General features: G+C 36.9%; 1 protein-coding gene across 1 annotated transcript in view; it reads left to right on the forward strand.

Annotated features, from left to right (window-relative positions):
* LOC125259820 (leucine-rich repeat-containing G-protein coupled receptor 6) overlaps positions 1-13,926 on the forward strand; it is a 114,049-nt gene that overhangs the window by 97,087 nt on the left and 3,036 nt on the right. Inside the window, 9 exon segments of the mRNA XM_048177759.1 lie at positions 140-208; positions 2,553-2,624; positions 3,629-3,694; positions 4,009-4,080; positions 6,373-6,444; positions 9,392-9,431; positions 9,433-9,518; positions 10,356-10,510; positions 13,582-13,662. Coding sequence (XP_048033716.1) covers positions 140-208; positions 2,553-2,624; positions 3,629-3,694; positions 4,009-4,080; positions 6,373-6,444; positions 9,392-9,431; positions 9,433-9,518; positions 10,356-10,510; positions 13,582-13,662 — 713 coding nt within the window.

The following is a 13,926-nucleotide window of genomic DNA, read 5'->3' on the forward strand; positions in this document are numbered from 1 at the left end:
AATCAAGTGGAATAATATTCCCTCCAGATGATGGAGAGCTAAGTGTGTACGGTAACAGTAGACATCCCTGTGGTTTTGCTGGACGACATCTTCATTAGCAGAACGATCCTCACTAATGAGTTATCTAATCTCGTTTTAGCTCTTTGAACGGGGCCACTGAGATCCGAGAGTTTCCAGATTTGAAAGGAACCACCAGCCTGCAAGTTCTGTGAGTCTGAGATCAAATGTCCCCATTTCACGCAGGATCGGTTTCACTTAAGAGACTTCCAGAAGTTCTTCCCACCACTGAGGACAATGGAATAACCGTTGACAAAATAGAGATGCTTTTACTGATCTCTCAGCATGTCAGCAGGTTTCGTACAAGGGTAAAAATGATGCTTAGGCAAGGCCATACTAGACCGAGGCCTTTAATGTTTACTGGTGAAGCATCAGTTAATATGAAGTATATAGTTACTGATCCAAAAAGCCACGGAGCATTAAACTGCGCATTAGAGTTTTCAAACAGCTTTTGGTCGCACCCTAATCTTACGCCATTGTTTGAGCTGCACAATTCTGGATAAACTGAGAATTTCTTTGCTTAAAAACAGAGATCATGATTCTCCCACAATTCTGAGTAGACAGCCAAACAAAATAACATGTAATGTACTATGGGTTCTGACAAAATATTAATTGCTGCAGTCTATTTAGAATGTTTAATTCATCTGAATGATTTAAAGGTGCCATAGAACGTTCTTTTACAAGATGTAATAAAAGTCTAAGGTGTCCCCTGAATGTGTCTGTGAAGCTGCAGCTCAAAATACCCCATAGATTTTTTTAATAAATTTTTTTAACTGCCTATTTTGAGGCATAATTAGAAATGCGCCGATTCATGCTGCGGCCCCTTTAAATCACGCGCTCTCCGCCCCCTCCCGAGCTCTCGACTCTATCACTGCATAAACAAAGTTCACACAGCTAATATAACCCTCAAAATGGATCTTTACAAAGTGTTCGTCATGCAACATGTCTAATCGCGTAAGTATGGTATTTATTTGGATGTTTTCATTTGATTCTGAATGAGTTTGATAGTGCTCCGTGGCTAACGGCTAATGCTACACTGTTGGAGAGATTTATAAAGAATGAAGTTGTGTTTATGAATTATACAGACTGCAAGTGTTTGAAAATGAAAATAGCAACGGCTCTCTTGTCTCCGTGAATACAGTAGGATGGTAACTTTAACGACATTTAACAGTACATTAGCAACATGCTAACGAAACATTTAGAAAGACAGTTTACAAATATCACTAAAAATATCATGTTATCATGGATCATGTCAGTTATTATTGCTCCATCTGCCATTTTTCGCTGTTGTCCTTGCTTGCTTACCTAGTCTGATGATTCAGCTGTTCACATCCAGACGTTAATACTGGCTGCCCTTGTGTAATGCCTCGATCATGGGCTGGCATATGCAAATATTGGGGGCGTACATATTAATGATCCTGACTGTTACGTAACAGTCAGTGTTATGTACTGAACTCTTGTTATTCAACTATGCCGAGGTAAATTCAATTTTCAATTCGATGGCACCTTTAAAAAAAATAAAATTGTTAAATGAATGATTCAATGACTCACTCATAAAAACTCCACTTTTTTCATTACTGGATGAATCAACGTTTTTACAGAATCTCTTGAATGAATGATTCAATGACAAATACATTTTTTTTAACAATTATTTGTCGCCATCTGGTGGTGTAACAATGTAATCGATACAGTTGCCATTAGTTACTTTCAAAAAGTGATGCTCTAAATTGATTGCTTGCAAAGACATCAGTGTTTAGGCTATTTCCGAATTATGAATTTTATTTCCAGTTCTGTGATAATATGAATCTTTGTAACAAAATTAATGTTGCTGTGCGATTAAAAAGACTGTTTGTAAAGCCGTTTCCTACATATACATGACAACTACTCTCTCTGGATCAGCGGCAACACAGATCTGAATGATCTGGTGTGATTTTATCAAAGGTTTAATAAACGTAGTCGAATCGTTGTCATTAAGGAATGAGATCGCGTAAGTGTTTGAATTGAGATCGCAATCTTTTAATGATTAATCGTGCAGCTCTGTATTTACTGAGAGGTTTACTATAGGCAAAAAAAATAGCGGTTGCTAAAAAGGTTTTTTTATATATAGAAATTTGATCATTTTAATTTAAAGGATTAGTTCACTTTCAAATTAGAATTTCCTGATAATTTACTCACCCCCCATGTCATCCAAGATGTTCATGTATTTCTTTCTTCAGTCAAAAAGAAATTAAGGTTTTTGATGAAAACATTCCAGGATTTTTCTCTGCATGATCCCAGACGAGGAATAAGGGTCTTATCTAGAGAAACCATTGCTCATTTATATGTTTTAACAATAAATGCTCATCTTGAACTCTCTTCTTCTCTATTTGAATTCCAGCAGTTTTTCATTGACTGTTTCTCTCTGCTAGTTTACACACACACACACACACACACACACACACACACACACACACACACACACACAGTGTAAACTTTCCTCTTTGATTTTCTCTCAGTACGTTGACCCGAGCTGGACTGACTGGCCTGCCATACGATCTCTGCCACCTGCTGCCTAAATTAAGAGTGCTGTGAGTTTCCAAACACAAATACACACCTGCAACACACAAACACATTCGAAAGCTCTCAACGATTCCTCAAGATCTGAACTGGCAAAGGGAGTTGAAACTCACCCTGAGGGATTTGATGTAACCAAACTTTCAAGGAGTTCCTAAAAGCCTCTTTTAACATGAACTTCAAAACACCAGCAGGTAGATATTTAGCCAACTTTACTCTGAGAAAAGTGCGTTCATTTTTTTTATCATTTGCGGAAGCTTGTGCAAACAATTTGAAAGGTAAAGATCTCAAGCTAATTTTACATTTTCTTTTCTTTGTCTTTATCACTCTGTTTAAAATGGTTAGGAGCAACTATTTTCAGGTGGACAAGTTCAGTTAGAGAAACCCCTGCAGGAACAGAGAGACTTTATGTAACTGTTCAAATGAAGAATTAGACCTCTGGGGAAAGTAGCTGCTTAACATGCCATTCTCTCTCAGTGTTCACCTATTCTGTCTCCACGGTTTCTTTTTGCATAAACACTATAAAACACTATTTGGGTATTTAAAACAAATATAATAAAAGAAAATAAAAGAAAAAAAAGAAATGGTCTTAAAACTAAACAGAGCATCATACTGACATACTGACAACTAGCACTAATTATAAAGTTATTATATATAACATTAACAAACGTATACATTTCAAAATGACAAACAGTATAAGGTAGAGATAGTGCACTTATAATTACTTTGATGTAAGAAGTGATGTACAACTTTAATTTGTATATATATATATATATATATATATATATATATATATATATATATATATTTTTTTTTTTTTTTTTTATGTATCATTTGATATTTAAAGTGTTATATTAGATATTTATTGATATTTAGTTATTGTGAAGTGTTACCAATCAACTTCTGTCATTAGTCGTGAGCTAACAGTTGTGCTTTTTGAGATAAAAGTTTTATGCAGCATTTACTGAGAATTTTACTGAGAATCTTCCATTTCTAATCTGTATTTGTTTGGTTTCAGGGAGCTGTCTCACAATGTCATAGAAAAGCTGCCGAGTTTCTACCACTGTGCCTCGCTTCAAGAGATGTGAGTTCAGGCGTCTCTCTCTAGTCTAACAGAGGAATATTGTTAATATATCTAAGAGCCCTAAATAACCCGCATAGTACTTGACAAATGACAGTCATTACAGTAGCAATCCATCAGTGTCTATATTGGAAGCTTTCAAGTGTCTCCATGGTTGCTGTGTATGATGTCTGGCATTGTATGTGTGTGTGTGTGTGTGTGTGTGTGTGTGTGTGTGTGTGTGTGTGTGTGTGTGTGTGTGTGTGTGTGTGTGTGTGTGTGTGTGTGTGTGTGTGTGTGATGCAGTAATACCAGCTTTTTTTGTTTTGACTCGGCAGAGGCCTGCAGCACAATCTGATCAAACAGATTGAGATGAACACATTCCAACAACTCAGCTCTCTGCGCTCACTGTGAGTATTGTACACACACACACACACACACACACTCACACACTCATCTTCTGATGGCCTCAAGAGTTACAGTACTATATAAAAACACTAGTGAAAAACACGAGTTGTGCTTAAGATTTGCATTTTTCTAATTTAAAGGTACGTAATGTAACTTTTTTGTTCAAAATTCACAAAATAATGAGTCAATACATCATTAATCATTTTGTCATACCTGATTCACTATGGTGAGCCTATATTATAAGTATTTATATTTAAATATATATAGTTTTTGCAGGAAATCATGTACATATGTCACTCGCCCCGTGTGTGTCTTGTCATATCCGTAAATAGAGAAAAGTTGCTCCGGCTACTTTGACGCGTGTCTGGTGTGGGAGTGGCAGAGGTTAGTTGTCACATGGAGAAGCTAAATCTTCAACATTCCCGGGGAATCACCTGTTTTAAACAAACGCCGGACAGAGGAGAGTCTGCTGGCAAAAAGAGAACGCGACAGAGCTCGTAATAAAACAAGAATCAACATCGGCTTGGCTTTTCGGAGATGACAAAAACTGAGGGATTTTAAGTGTTTAGAAACGCGACGTGGAGGTGATGGCATTTTTATTACGCAACAGGTGACAACCCTCTACAGTGCGAGTAAAACACTCACATATGCAAGTAAATCTTCACTCTGGGCGACTAAATGTCTATCATTAGCCATAGACTAATAAATTCTTAGATTTTACTCGCCAGTGTGTGTGTTAGAGGCGAAATATACTTTTAGCATAGATATACTGTCACTCACTCAACACTCTGACTGAGCGCTTATCTGTCGCTCTCTGTCAAGTGATCTGTACCATTTCAATTCAGCTCAATAGATGAGCAGCGTGCCCATAATTGATGTACCGTAAACTCTAGTGTGAAGGCGCACGACTCGCCGTCACTTTGCTGAAAGCGCTGTGTTTCTCATACACACGCAGAGAGTGAGCGTGAGAGTCTTGCATACCACGCAGAATCAACGGGCTACATGTAAACGATATTCTTAGTTGTATTTTCCTGTAAAAATAACGGAGTTCATTTGGAATTATTCAGCTATTAAGAACATGCAGAAGAGATGCCAGCTTCTCCGGTATTGGGAGGAACTACTGCGCAAATGGCAATATCATTGGCTGGCACTCATCTGTCCCTGTTTTGATTTGGGCAAATCAGTTTGAGCGAACGCTGGCAATGTGATTGATATTCATGAACCCAACAGCTCATCAATCCCTAGTGCGTTGTACATTGTTATTAGTAGAAAAATTTGTAGTAGTATTATTATCTTTTAATAACAATAACAATTACTATTATTATTTATTTTATTTTTTTTACAGAAACACTGAATGACCAACAGTATCTTAAGCACCACCACTAGTCCTAAGTTCAGTTAAAATGACAAATATGCAATCGTACAATTAATATGAAATATTAACTTTAAAGCATTATCTATTGTGAAGGGTTTTTTCATTATGGTTGTTGTTGTGCTGGAATTTTTTTCAAGGAAGTACCGTTGCTATTAATGGGTAAAGCTACAGTAAAGTCTTCAGCTAGTCAGCTTGAGATCTTTTCCATCTAAACTGGTTTTATCTCTTAAGCTTATAGTAAATGTTTTATGAGCAGTAGGATAATCATATTCATCCACACAGTCATGCAGAGCCGAAGCACAACCAAAACAATGTTCTTCCGCAAAATGCATGATTTTTTTTTTTTTTTAACACTAGAGGACCAAAATACATAGTGTACCTTTAATATACATTTTTCATTACAAATTGAAAAATAGTGATGGGTTAAAAGTAAATAAATAAATAAAATCCCCCCTTTTTGCTTAGAGGCACTCAAACTGCATGACTGGTTTGATAAAATCACGTTCACGTCTTAAATATTTATTATTCTTTTCAGCATTAACATTTTAACAAGTTTAAATGGGATTTAATTATTTTAAGCAACTCCACTGTATATATAGATTTTTTGAGAATACTGATATTGTCTCGAGCATATTTTTAACTCAAACATAGAAATAATTGGTAAAGCTCACCAAAACTTCCACCTAGAGGCCAAGACATTCTGTACAAATTAACCAATTAACATCTTGCCAACAAAACACCAGAAAATTTTAAATAATGATTATTGTTATAAGAAGTTGAGAGCAAGATGGATATCTGATAAGAATAAAAACTTTTATGTTGGCTGTCAAGATCTGAGCAAAAGCATTTCTGTTTTTATGAGAAACTGTTTTAGGAGAAATCACAGGTGTATGGATAAGTACATGATGTTTCATTACAGGGATCTAAGCTGGAACAGGATCAACACCATCCACCCTGATGCCTTTTCCTCTCTTCAGTCTCTCATCAAACTGTAAGTAAACTATATGCAAAACCATGCCAGACTTGCATATCATTGGATTTGCCACTGAAAATAAAGCTCACACACCTCAGAGTCTAGATGTCTGTATAGATGTACAAAACAGTTATTAAACTGTGACTTGGCACATCATCCCATTTGCAAAAACACAGATTACACGATGCACACTTTTGAGTTTTTTGTTATTTGTGCAATGGTTTCGTTGGCTCAAAGTGAAAAGACTGCGGTTGTAATCATAGTTAAAAGCTCTGTGCAGTGGTGAAGACGTGCATCATCAGTCACAGGCGATTAAATGCAAGCAACATTAGGTGAAGAATGTGATGAATGAATGATAAAGTGTGACAGAGTGAGGCTGATACATTTGTGCAGCGATAAATGACAATAGAGCATCATACTCGAGCAGACCTTGTATAAACCTCTAAGAAATTATTCTGGGGCAAATCCACTACCAAACAAAGTGCATGGAAAGTAAAATCACTGTTCCAGGCTCAATACAAGTACAACTCCATCGACAGTATCTATGGCATGCTGTTGATTACCACCAAAAAAAAAACAATAATAATTTTGACTCGTCCTTCACTTTGTAAAAACAAGCAAAAATTAATTTTCTGTGGTAATAAACAGCATGCCACAGATGCTGCCCATAGAGCTTTGCTTGTTTTGAACCTGGAACATGCAAAGTTTTATTTAAACTGATGCATTTCAGCTTTCATCAGGGTTACAAGTTCAAGGCCTGTGTGCCAAAACATGTCGGTTTAAATAAAACTTTCTCCAATCAACACAGTGTTGTTGGATTTAGAAACCTTCACAGCCTCTTCACGGCAGAATACTTATACACACACATACACACACACACACACACATATATACATTATATATATATATATTACACATTTTTATATATACATGTTTTCCAACGATGAGGGGGAAATATAAATGAAATATAGATGAATATAGATTAAATATAAAAGAAATATATGAAATAATAATTATAATAATATAAATATTTGATGTAGCAGTGATATTGCTGTGAATTTAATGTTTTTCAATATTTGTTTTTGTAATGTTGCTGTTTTCTAAATTTACTTAATTTTAAGTAAGTATGTTTTAAAATCATAAGATGTGATATTGGTTTATTCAGTGTTACTATCAGCAAACACTAACAGGTACATTAAGTGTTAGTATTTTTAAGTATTAACTGTCCATACTTTGCACTTTAAAAATAATCTTTTGAGGCTTTTGTTGGTGAATAGAATATATTTTTTGGAATATATTTTTTCTTTGTATCTGCCAAAATAGTACAAGATTATCCTACAATATATGTGACATCAAATAAGGGTTAGCACAAAAGTAATCTAAATGTAATCCAAAAGTAGTCAGATTACATTAACAAAAATGTGTAATCTAAGAGGAAGTGCAAATACTATACACTAATTGACATCTGGTTGAACCAGACAAAATTACGGAAGACACTAAATTGATTATAGTGGCAGTAGCGTAGGGGTAAGGTGCATGGCAGAATGTCTTTTTTTCACAAATCGATCCAAGGTTCTAATCCGCTTTTTGCCAAAATTGCACTTTTCCCATCACATATCAGATAGGAAATAAAAATGAAGTGCCAAGTGGAATGGATTTGAGGAAGCAGCAGTGTGGAAGTCAAGGCTGTAGCTAAAACACGGAAAGGAGTTTAATTTACCAGGGCATCACTCAAGTGGAAGGGATTTGACTGATGGAGCTCTGAAAAGTGAACAGACGTATGCGCTGAATTAGAGACAGTAAAAGTGAGTGGGTCCAATATCATTGGTCTTAAAAGATTAGTTCACTTTCAAATAAAATTTTCCTGATAATTTACTCACCCCCATGTCATACAAGATGTTCATGTCTGTCTTTCTTCAGCCAAAAAGGTTTTTGTTGAAAACATTCCAGGATTATTCTCCTTAGAGTGGACTTCAATGGCCTCCAAACAGTTGAAGGTCAAAATTACAGTTTCAGTGCAGCTTCAAAGGGCTTTAAACGATACCAGACAAGGAATAAGCATCTTATCTAGCGAAACGATCGGTCATTTTCGAAAGAAATGTAAATGTATATGCTTTATATAAACACATGATCGCCTTCCAAGTGCTTCCGCCAAAACTGCACTTTTGTATTCTTCAAAAAGCTTACGCTGTATGTCCTTCCCTATTCTACTTACGGAACGAATGCAGCGCCAATTCCATTTTTTCTGTGAGTAGAATAGGGAAGGCGTAGGACATACAGCGTAAGCTTTTTGAAGAATACGAAAGTGTGGTCGTTTCTTTTGACCGATCGTTTCGCTAGATAAGACCCTTATTCCTCATCTGGTATCCTTTAAAGCCCTTTGAAGCTGCATTGAAACTGTAATTTTGACATTCAATCATTTGGAATCCATTGAAGTCCACTATAAGGAGAATAATCCTGGAATGTTTTCATCAAAAACCTTAATTTCTTTTCGACTGAAAAAAGAAAGACATGAACATCTTGGATGACATGGGGTTGAGTAAATTATCAGGAAAATTTTATATGAAAGTGAACTAATCCTTTAAAACGTGGGTAGGTCTTGTCCCACCCACATACAATGGTTCCAGACGCCCATGAGTTGAGGAGAACTGACTTCATACATCCACTAAAATCACTGACACACCAGCTAGTGCAAAATGTCTAAGAAGTCAATGTGATGGTTAGCATCATGTCTGAAGGAAACAAATTTCGCTTCAAAAGCTGCTCCAACAACTCTACTTCTAACAAGATTTCCAATTGAAGATCTCCAAGGAATAAATGTTGGCAAATGTTATCTTAATGGTTGACAAAATTATCTTATGGTATAATATGGAACATTTTAAGTAGGGTACTTCAACTGTAGCAACACCTGCAACTTTGTTACACATGATGATCCATTTACAGTATATCTCCTCTCTCCATCCAGAGATCTCACTGGGAACCGATTGAGCAGTCTCCCGCTAGCCTGGGCTAACAAGCCTTACTCATCTTAAACTGAAAGGCAACATGGCACTCTCACGTTCCTTCAGAGAAGAGGACTTCCCCAACATAAGGTACATTTGTAGTAACCAATAACCCCAAAAAGTCGATCAAATCGCACAAATCTATCCCGCACAACAACAGATTATCTAGACTTAAAACACTTCCATGTTAAACCATCAAAGAAAATTCACAAGTGTCTGTGGTTATAAAGTCCCACAGCACAAATGCCTCGAATAGCTTAAAAAACACATGAAGGTTTTACTCTGTTTTCAGAGAAACCTTCAAATGTTTATAGATTTGACAGTTTCAAGATACTAACAATCTGGAACATTCTGTGGCCCAAGGAACATTCTGTTCATTGGTATGAGTAAATGATTTCTGTTTGTTAAGTTCCCTAGAATATCTGGCTTGATGCAAGTCATCTGACAGGCGAAAAGATTATTTCAAGATACGCTGATATTCTCAATACAGAGAGGCTGTTATAAATATCCTGTCCTGATTCATCAACTGCTCAAGGCTTTGGAAACGCTCCAAGACTTCAGCCTTAAGTGCTGCCGTGATTTGATTAGCACCTCAAGAAAGAGAGATTTCAAGTATTACCATATCCAAAAAGCAACTGATTGAAATTAAAGAGAAATCATGGTTTCAGTCGTGACCCAAATACATTTAAAATAGCCTTAGCGAGTTAGATGTATTGCTAGATTACTTCATGCATTATTTGCAGATTGATGAATCATTTTTTCCTCTGAAATTGGATCTTTTATAGTTTTCATATTTCCTAAAACTCTATTTGGCACATAATAACAAAACATAAAATATAAGGTATAAAAATATTTGATGGGAACATATGAAATTATTTTTAATTATGTGTTTTAATTTGATACATTTCATCACTACTGTTGAAACAGGGTGATTGAGATGCCATATGCCTATCAGTGCTGTGTATTTGGAGCCTGCAGCAGCTACAAAGCAGCCAGTCAGTGGGAAGAACAGATGGGCAGTGAAGAGGAAGATCTCCAGAAGAAAGCTCTGTCCCTGTTCCCCATTCACACTGACAACAATTGTAAGTCCTACAACTTAACTATGCCATCTCACAAATCTGTCTAACATTATACAGCGTTGTGATCATAGGCTGTAAAAAAAGATGGACAGCACATCTCCGCGTCCTTCTACTGTAGAAAAATGAAGCCAAAATATCCCAGTAACAGTCATTGCCGATTACGTTGTTTGGAGCCGGAGTCTGCGCAGTAATGATCCTGAGGTGGAGCCATGGGATCAAATTCCTGACCACACTCCCACTCCCACAGACTCAATAGCAAGCACAGCTGTCAATCATGACGTTACACCCTGTTTTTATAGCATCAAATAACTAACTAAAACCAAACATACTGGGAAAACAAACATATGCCTACGTGATGAAAACTAACTAACAGAAATCATCTTTGAATAAAAATATTTGAAGTGTAATTAGATATTTTAATGTGGCTCGCATCCCACTCGATTACATGGAGAAGGCGGGGTTTATGACTTGTACTACAGCCAGCCACCAGGGGGCGATCAAAATTCTTTGGCTTCACTTTTCAGGCACCATAGATATCATATACAGTGCTCAGCGTAAATGAGTACACCCTCTTTGAAAAGTAACATTTTAAACAATATCTCAATGAACAAAAACAATTTCCAAAATGTTGACAAGACTAAGTTTTATATAACATCTGTTTAACTTATAACATGAAAGTAAGGTTAATAATATAACTTAAGAGAACAAAATTCAGTTTTACTCAAATTAGGGTGATGCAAAAATGAGTACACCCCACTGAAAGTCTCTGGAGCAAAGATAAATTAGACATTTGTAGTCTAAAATGTAACAAGAATTCAACCACAGGTGAGTCTAATTATTCATTACGCAGGTGTCCAGCAGACAGTTGACTATAAAAGGGGTGTTAAAACCCCTTCCCATTTCATGCTGTCAGCAATGGCACCACATGAAAGAGAAATGTCACACTTTACACCAGAAAGGTCAAGGCTACAAGAAGATCAGCAAAGCTTTACTTATCAGTCAGAATACTGTAGCAAAAGTGGTAAAAAAAATTTTTTTTTTAAAAAGATGGAACTGCAACCATCTCAGAGACGTCCAGGTCGTCCATGGAAGTTAACACCTCGACAGGAGCGTCTTCTGATGAGAAGGGTTGAAGAAAATCGGCATGCAAGTTCACTGCAGTTATCTAAAGAAGTAGAAAGCCGAACTGGGGTGACTATTTCCTGTGACACAATACGGCGTACACTGCAGAGGAATGGCATGCATCGGTGCCGTCCATGAAAGAAGCTTCTCCTAAAGCCCAGGCACAAAAAAAGCCCACCTAGAGTTTGCCAGGGCCCATGCTGACAAAGATGAAGACTACTGGGACTCTATACTCTGGAGTGATGAGACCAAGATAAATGTTTTTGGAAATGATGCCTTGTATGTTGTCGCAAAGGTGAGGAACACAAATAAAAATGCATGGTGCCTACAGTGAAACATGGTGGTGGCAGTGTCCTTGTGTGGGGCTGCATGAGTGCTGCTGGTGTCGGGGAGCTGCATTTCATTGATGGCATCATGAATTCACAGATGTACTGCTCTATACTGAAAGAGAAGTTGCTACCATCACTCCGTGCCCTTGGTCGTCATGCAATTTTTCCAACTTGACAGTGATCCTAAACACATTTCTGAAGAAGAACAGGATGAAAGTGATTCAGTGGCTCCTGATCTGAACCCAATCGAACACCTATGGGGAATTCTGAAGAGACAAGTTGAGCATCACTCTCCATCCAGCATCCAGTCTCTAAAAGAGGTCATTCTTGAAGAATGGAAAAAGATAGATGTTGCAAAATGTCGCCAACCTGTTCATTCCATGCCTAGAAGACTTGGTGCTGTCATTAAAAATCATGGAGGCCATACAAAGTACTAGATGTAGTAGTTTTTGTTGTGGGGTGTACTCATTTTTGCATCACCCCAATTTGAGTAAAACTGAAAAATGTGTAATCTAAGTTATATTATTAACCTTACTTTCATGTTATAAGTTAAACAGATTTTATATTAAACTTAGTCTTGTCAACATTTTGGAAACTGTTTTTGTGTTCATTGAGATATGGTTTAAATGTTACTTTTCAAAGGGGGTGTACTCATTTACGCTGAGCACTGTATATAGATGCCTCATTAGCAGCTGTTTCAATGGGCCGCTATACATAAGCCGTTCGCCATATTGGAATGGTCAAAGCCAGTTTGTGAACAAGCATTTAAACATTTAAGCTTAAGCATTTAGATCAAAATGGATTTAGACTTTTTGAGCTGGTCTCTTCACCTTATTAATAGACATGGAAACGGCTAGAATAAACCAGTTGGTTAAGTTTAAATTATTTTAACTTATTGTGGCAAGTTTCCCAACTCCAATACTGTATTGTATCAAGTCACTCAAGTTTGTACAGTAAACCTTTTATCAAAGTCCCTGTAGCCAAAAATGAAAACATTGGCATTACACAAACACTTTCCTCATATGAAAGGAACATAAAAGCACCACTTGTAGCGGTTTTCCACAGTGTGTGTGTGTGTGTGTGTGTGTGTGTGTGCGTCTATTTTTATTTGCTCTCTTCTATCTGCCAGTCTCTTCATCTTTAATTAGCACAGTAGAAACATGTCAGGGCCTTACAGTAACCGCAGGTATTTGACAGATGAAATAAAATGTGTCTTTTCTCCATGCATTCCTCTATGCGATCTGATCAGGTTTCAGACTTGAAAGGAGCCTTCCGTAATTACACTCCATGGGAAATTAGATAAACATTAACAATTCAAGGTCCAAAACATACCATTTGGCTTATCGGAAAATAACAAAACCAGAGCGTGAACAAAGCCTGATGATTGATTGCACACTGAAGGAGAAATGGAAAGTTGCAACTGAGATGTGTTGGATGTTGAGTGGTGCTAAAGCCCTTAGATAAATTAATCCGTTCCAGCAGACTTGATGTCCATAACATGGTGATTTATCTTCTGCCAGACCAAGTGCATCATGCCATCTTGAACACTGAAGGCTATTTCTTCATGTTGCCGTAAATGCACAAAGCAAAGATGCCTCATGCCTTTCATGTGTTCGCTTGCAGATGACCTTGACTTAGAGGAATTCCAGTTAGCTATTGAAGAGTCCAAACTACAAACCAGCATACAGTGTACCCCTATCCCAGGTAAATTCAATCAGCAGCAGATCTCACCCTGTAGGTCAAATGTATGCCACCAAGACTATGAAGGTCTGTTCATATCAAGTACAAACAAACTAAACAACAAGCATGTTACAGGAAAAACATATTTGCAAAGAATTTTTACACCAAAACTACGCACACTTCTCAGAATTTCCACCAACACTTGGTGTGATTTGATTACCATCTGAAGAAACTTCAAGTGTTGCCATTTTCAGAAATGGTGCTGATCAAAGAAAGAAAGAAAGAAAG

The sequence above is a fragment of the Megalobrama amblycephala genome, linkage group LG24, assembly GCF_018812025.1.
Source record: "Megalobrama amblycephala isolate DHTTF-2021 linkage group LG24, ASM1881202v1, whole genome shotgun sequence".
Taxonomy (NCBI): Eukaryota; Metazoa; Chordata; class Actinopteri; order Cypriniformes; family Xenocyprididae; genus Megalobrama; species Megalobrama amblycephala.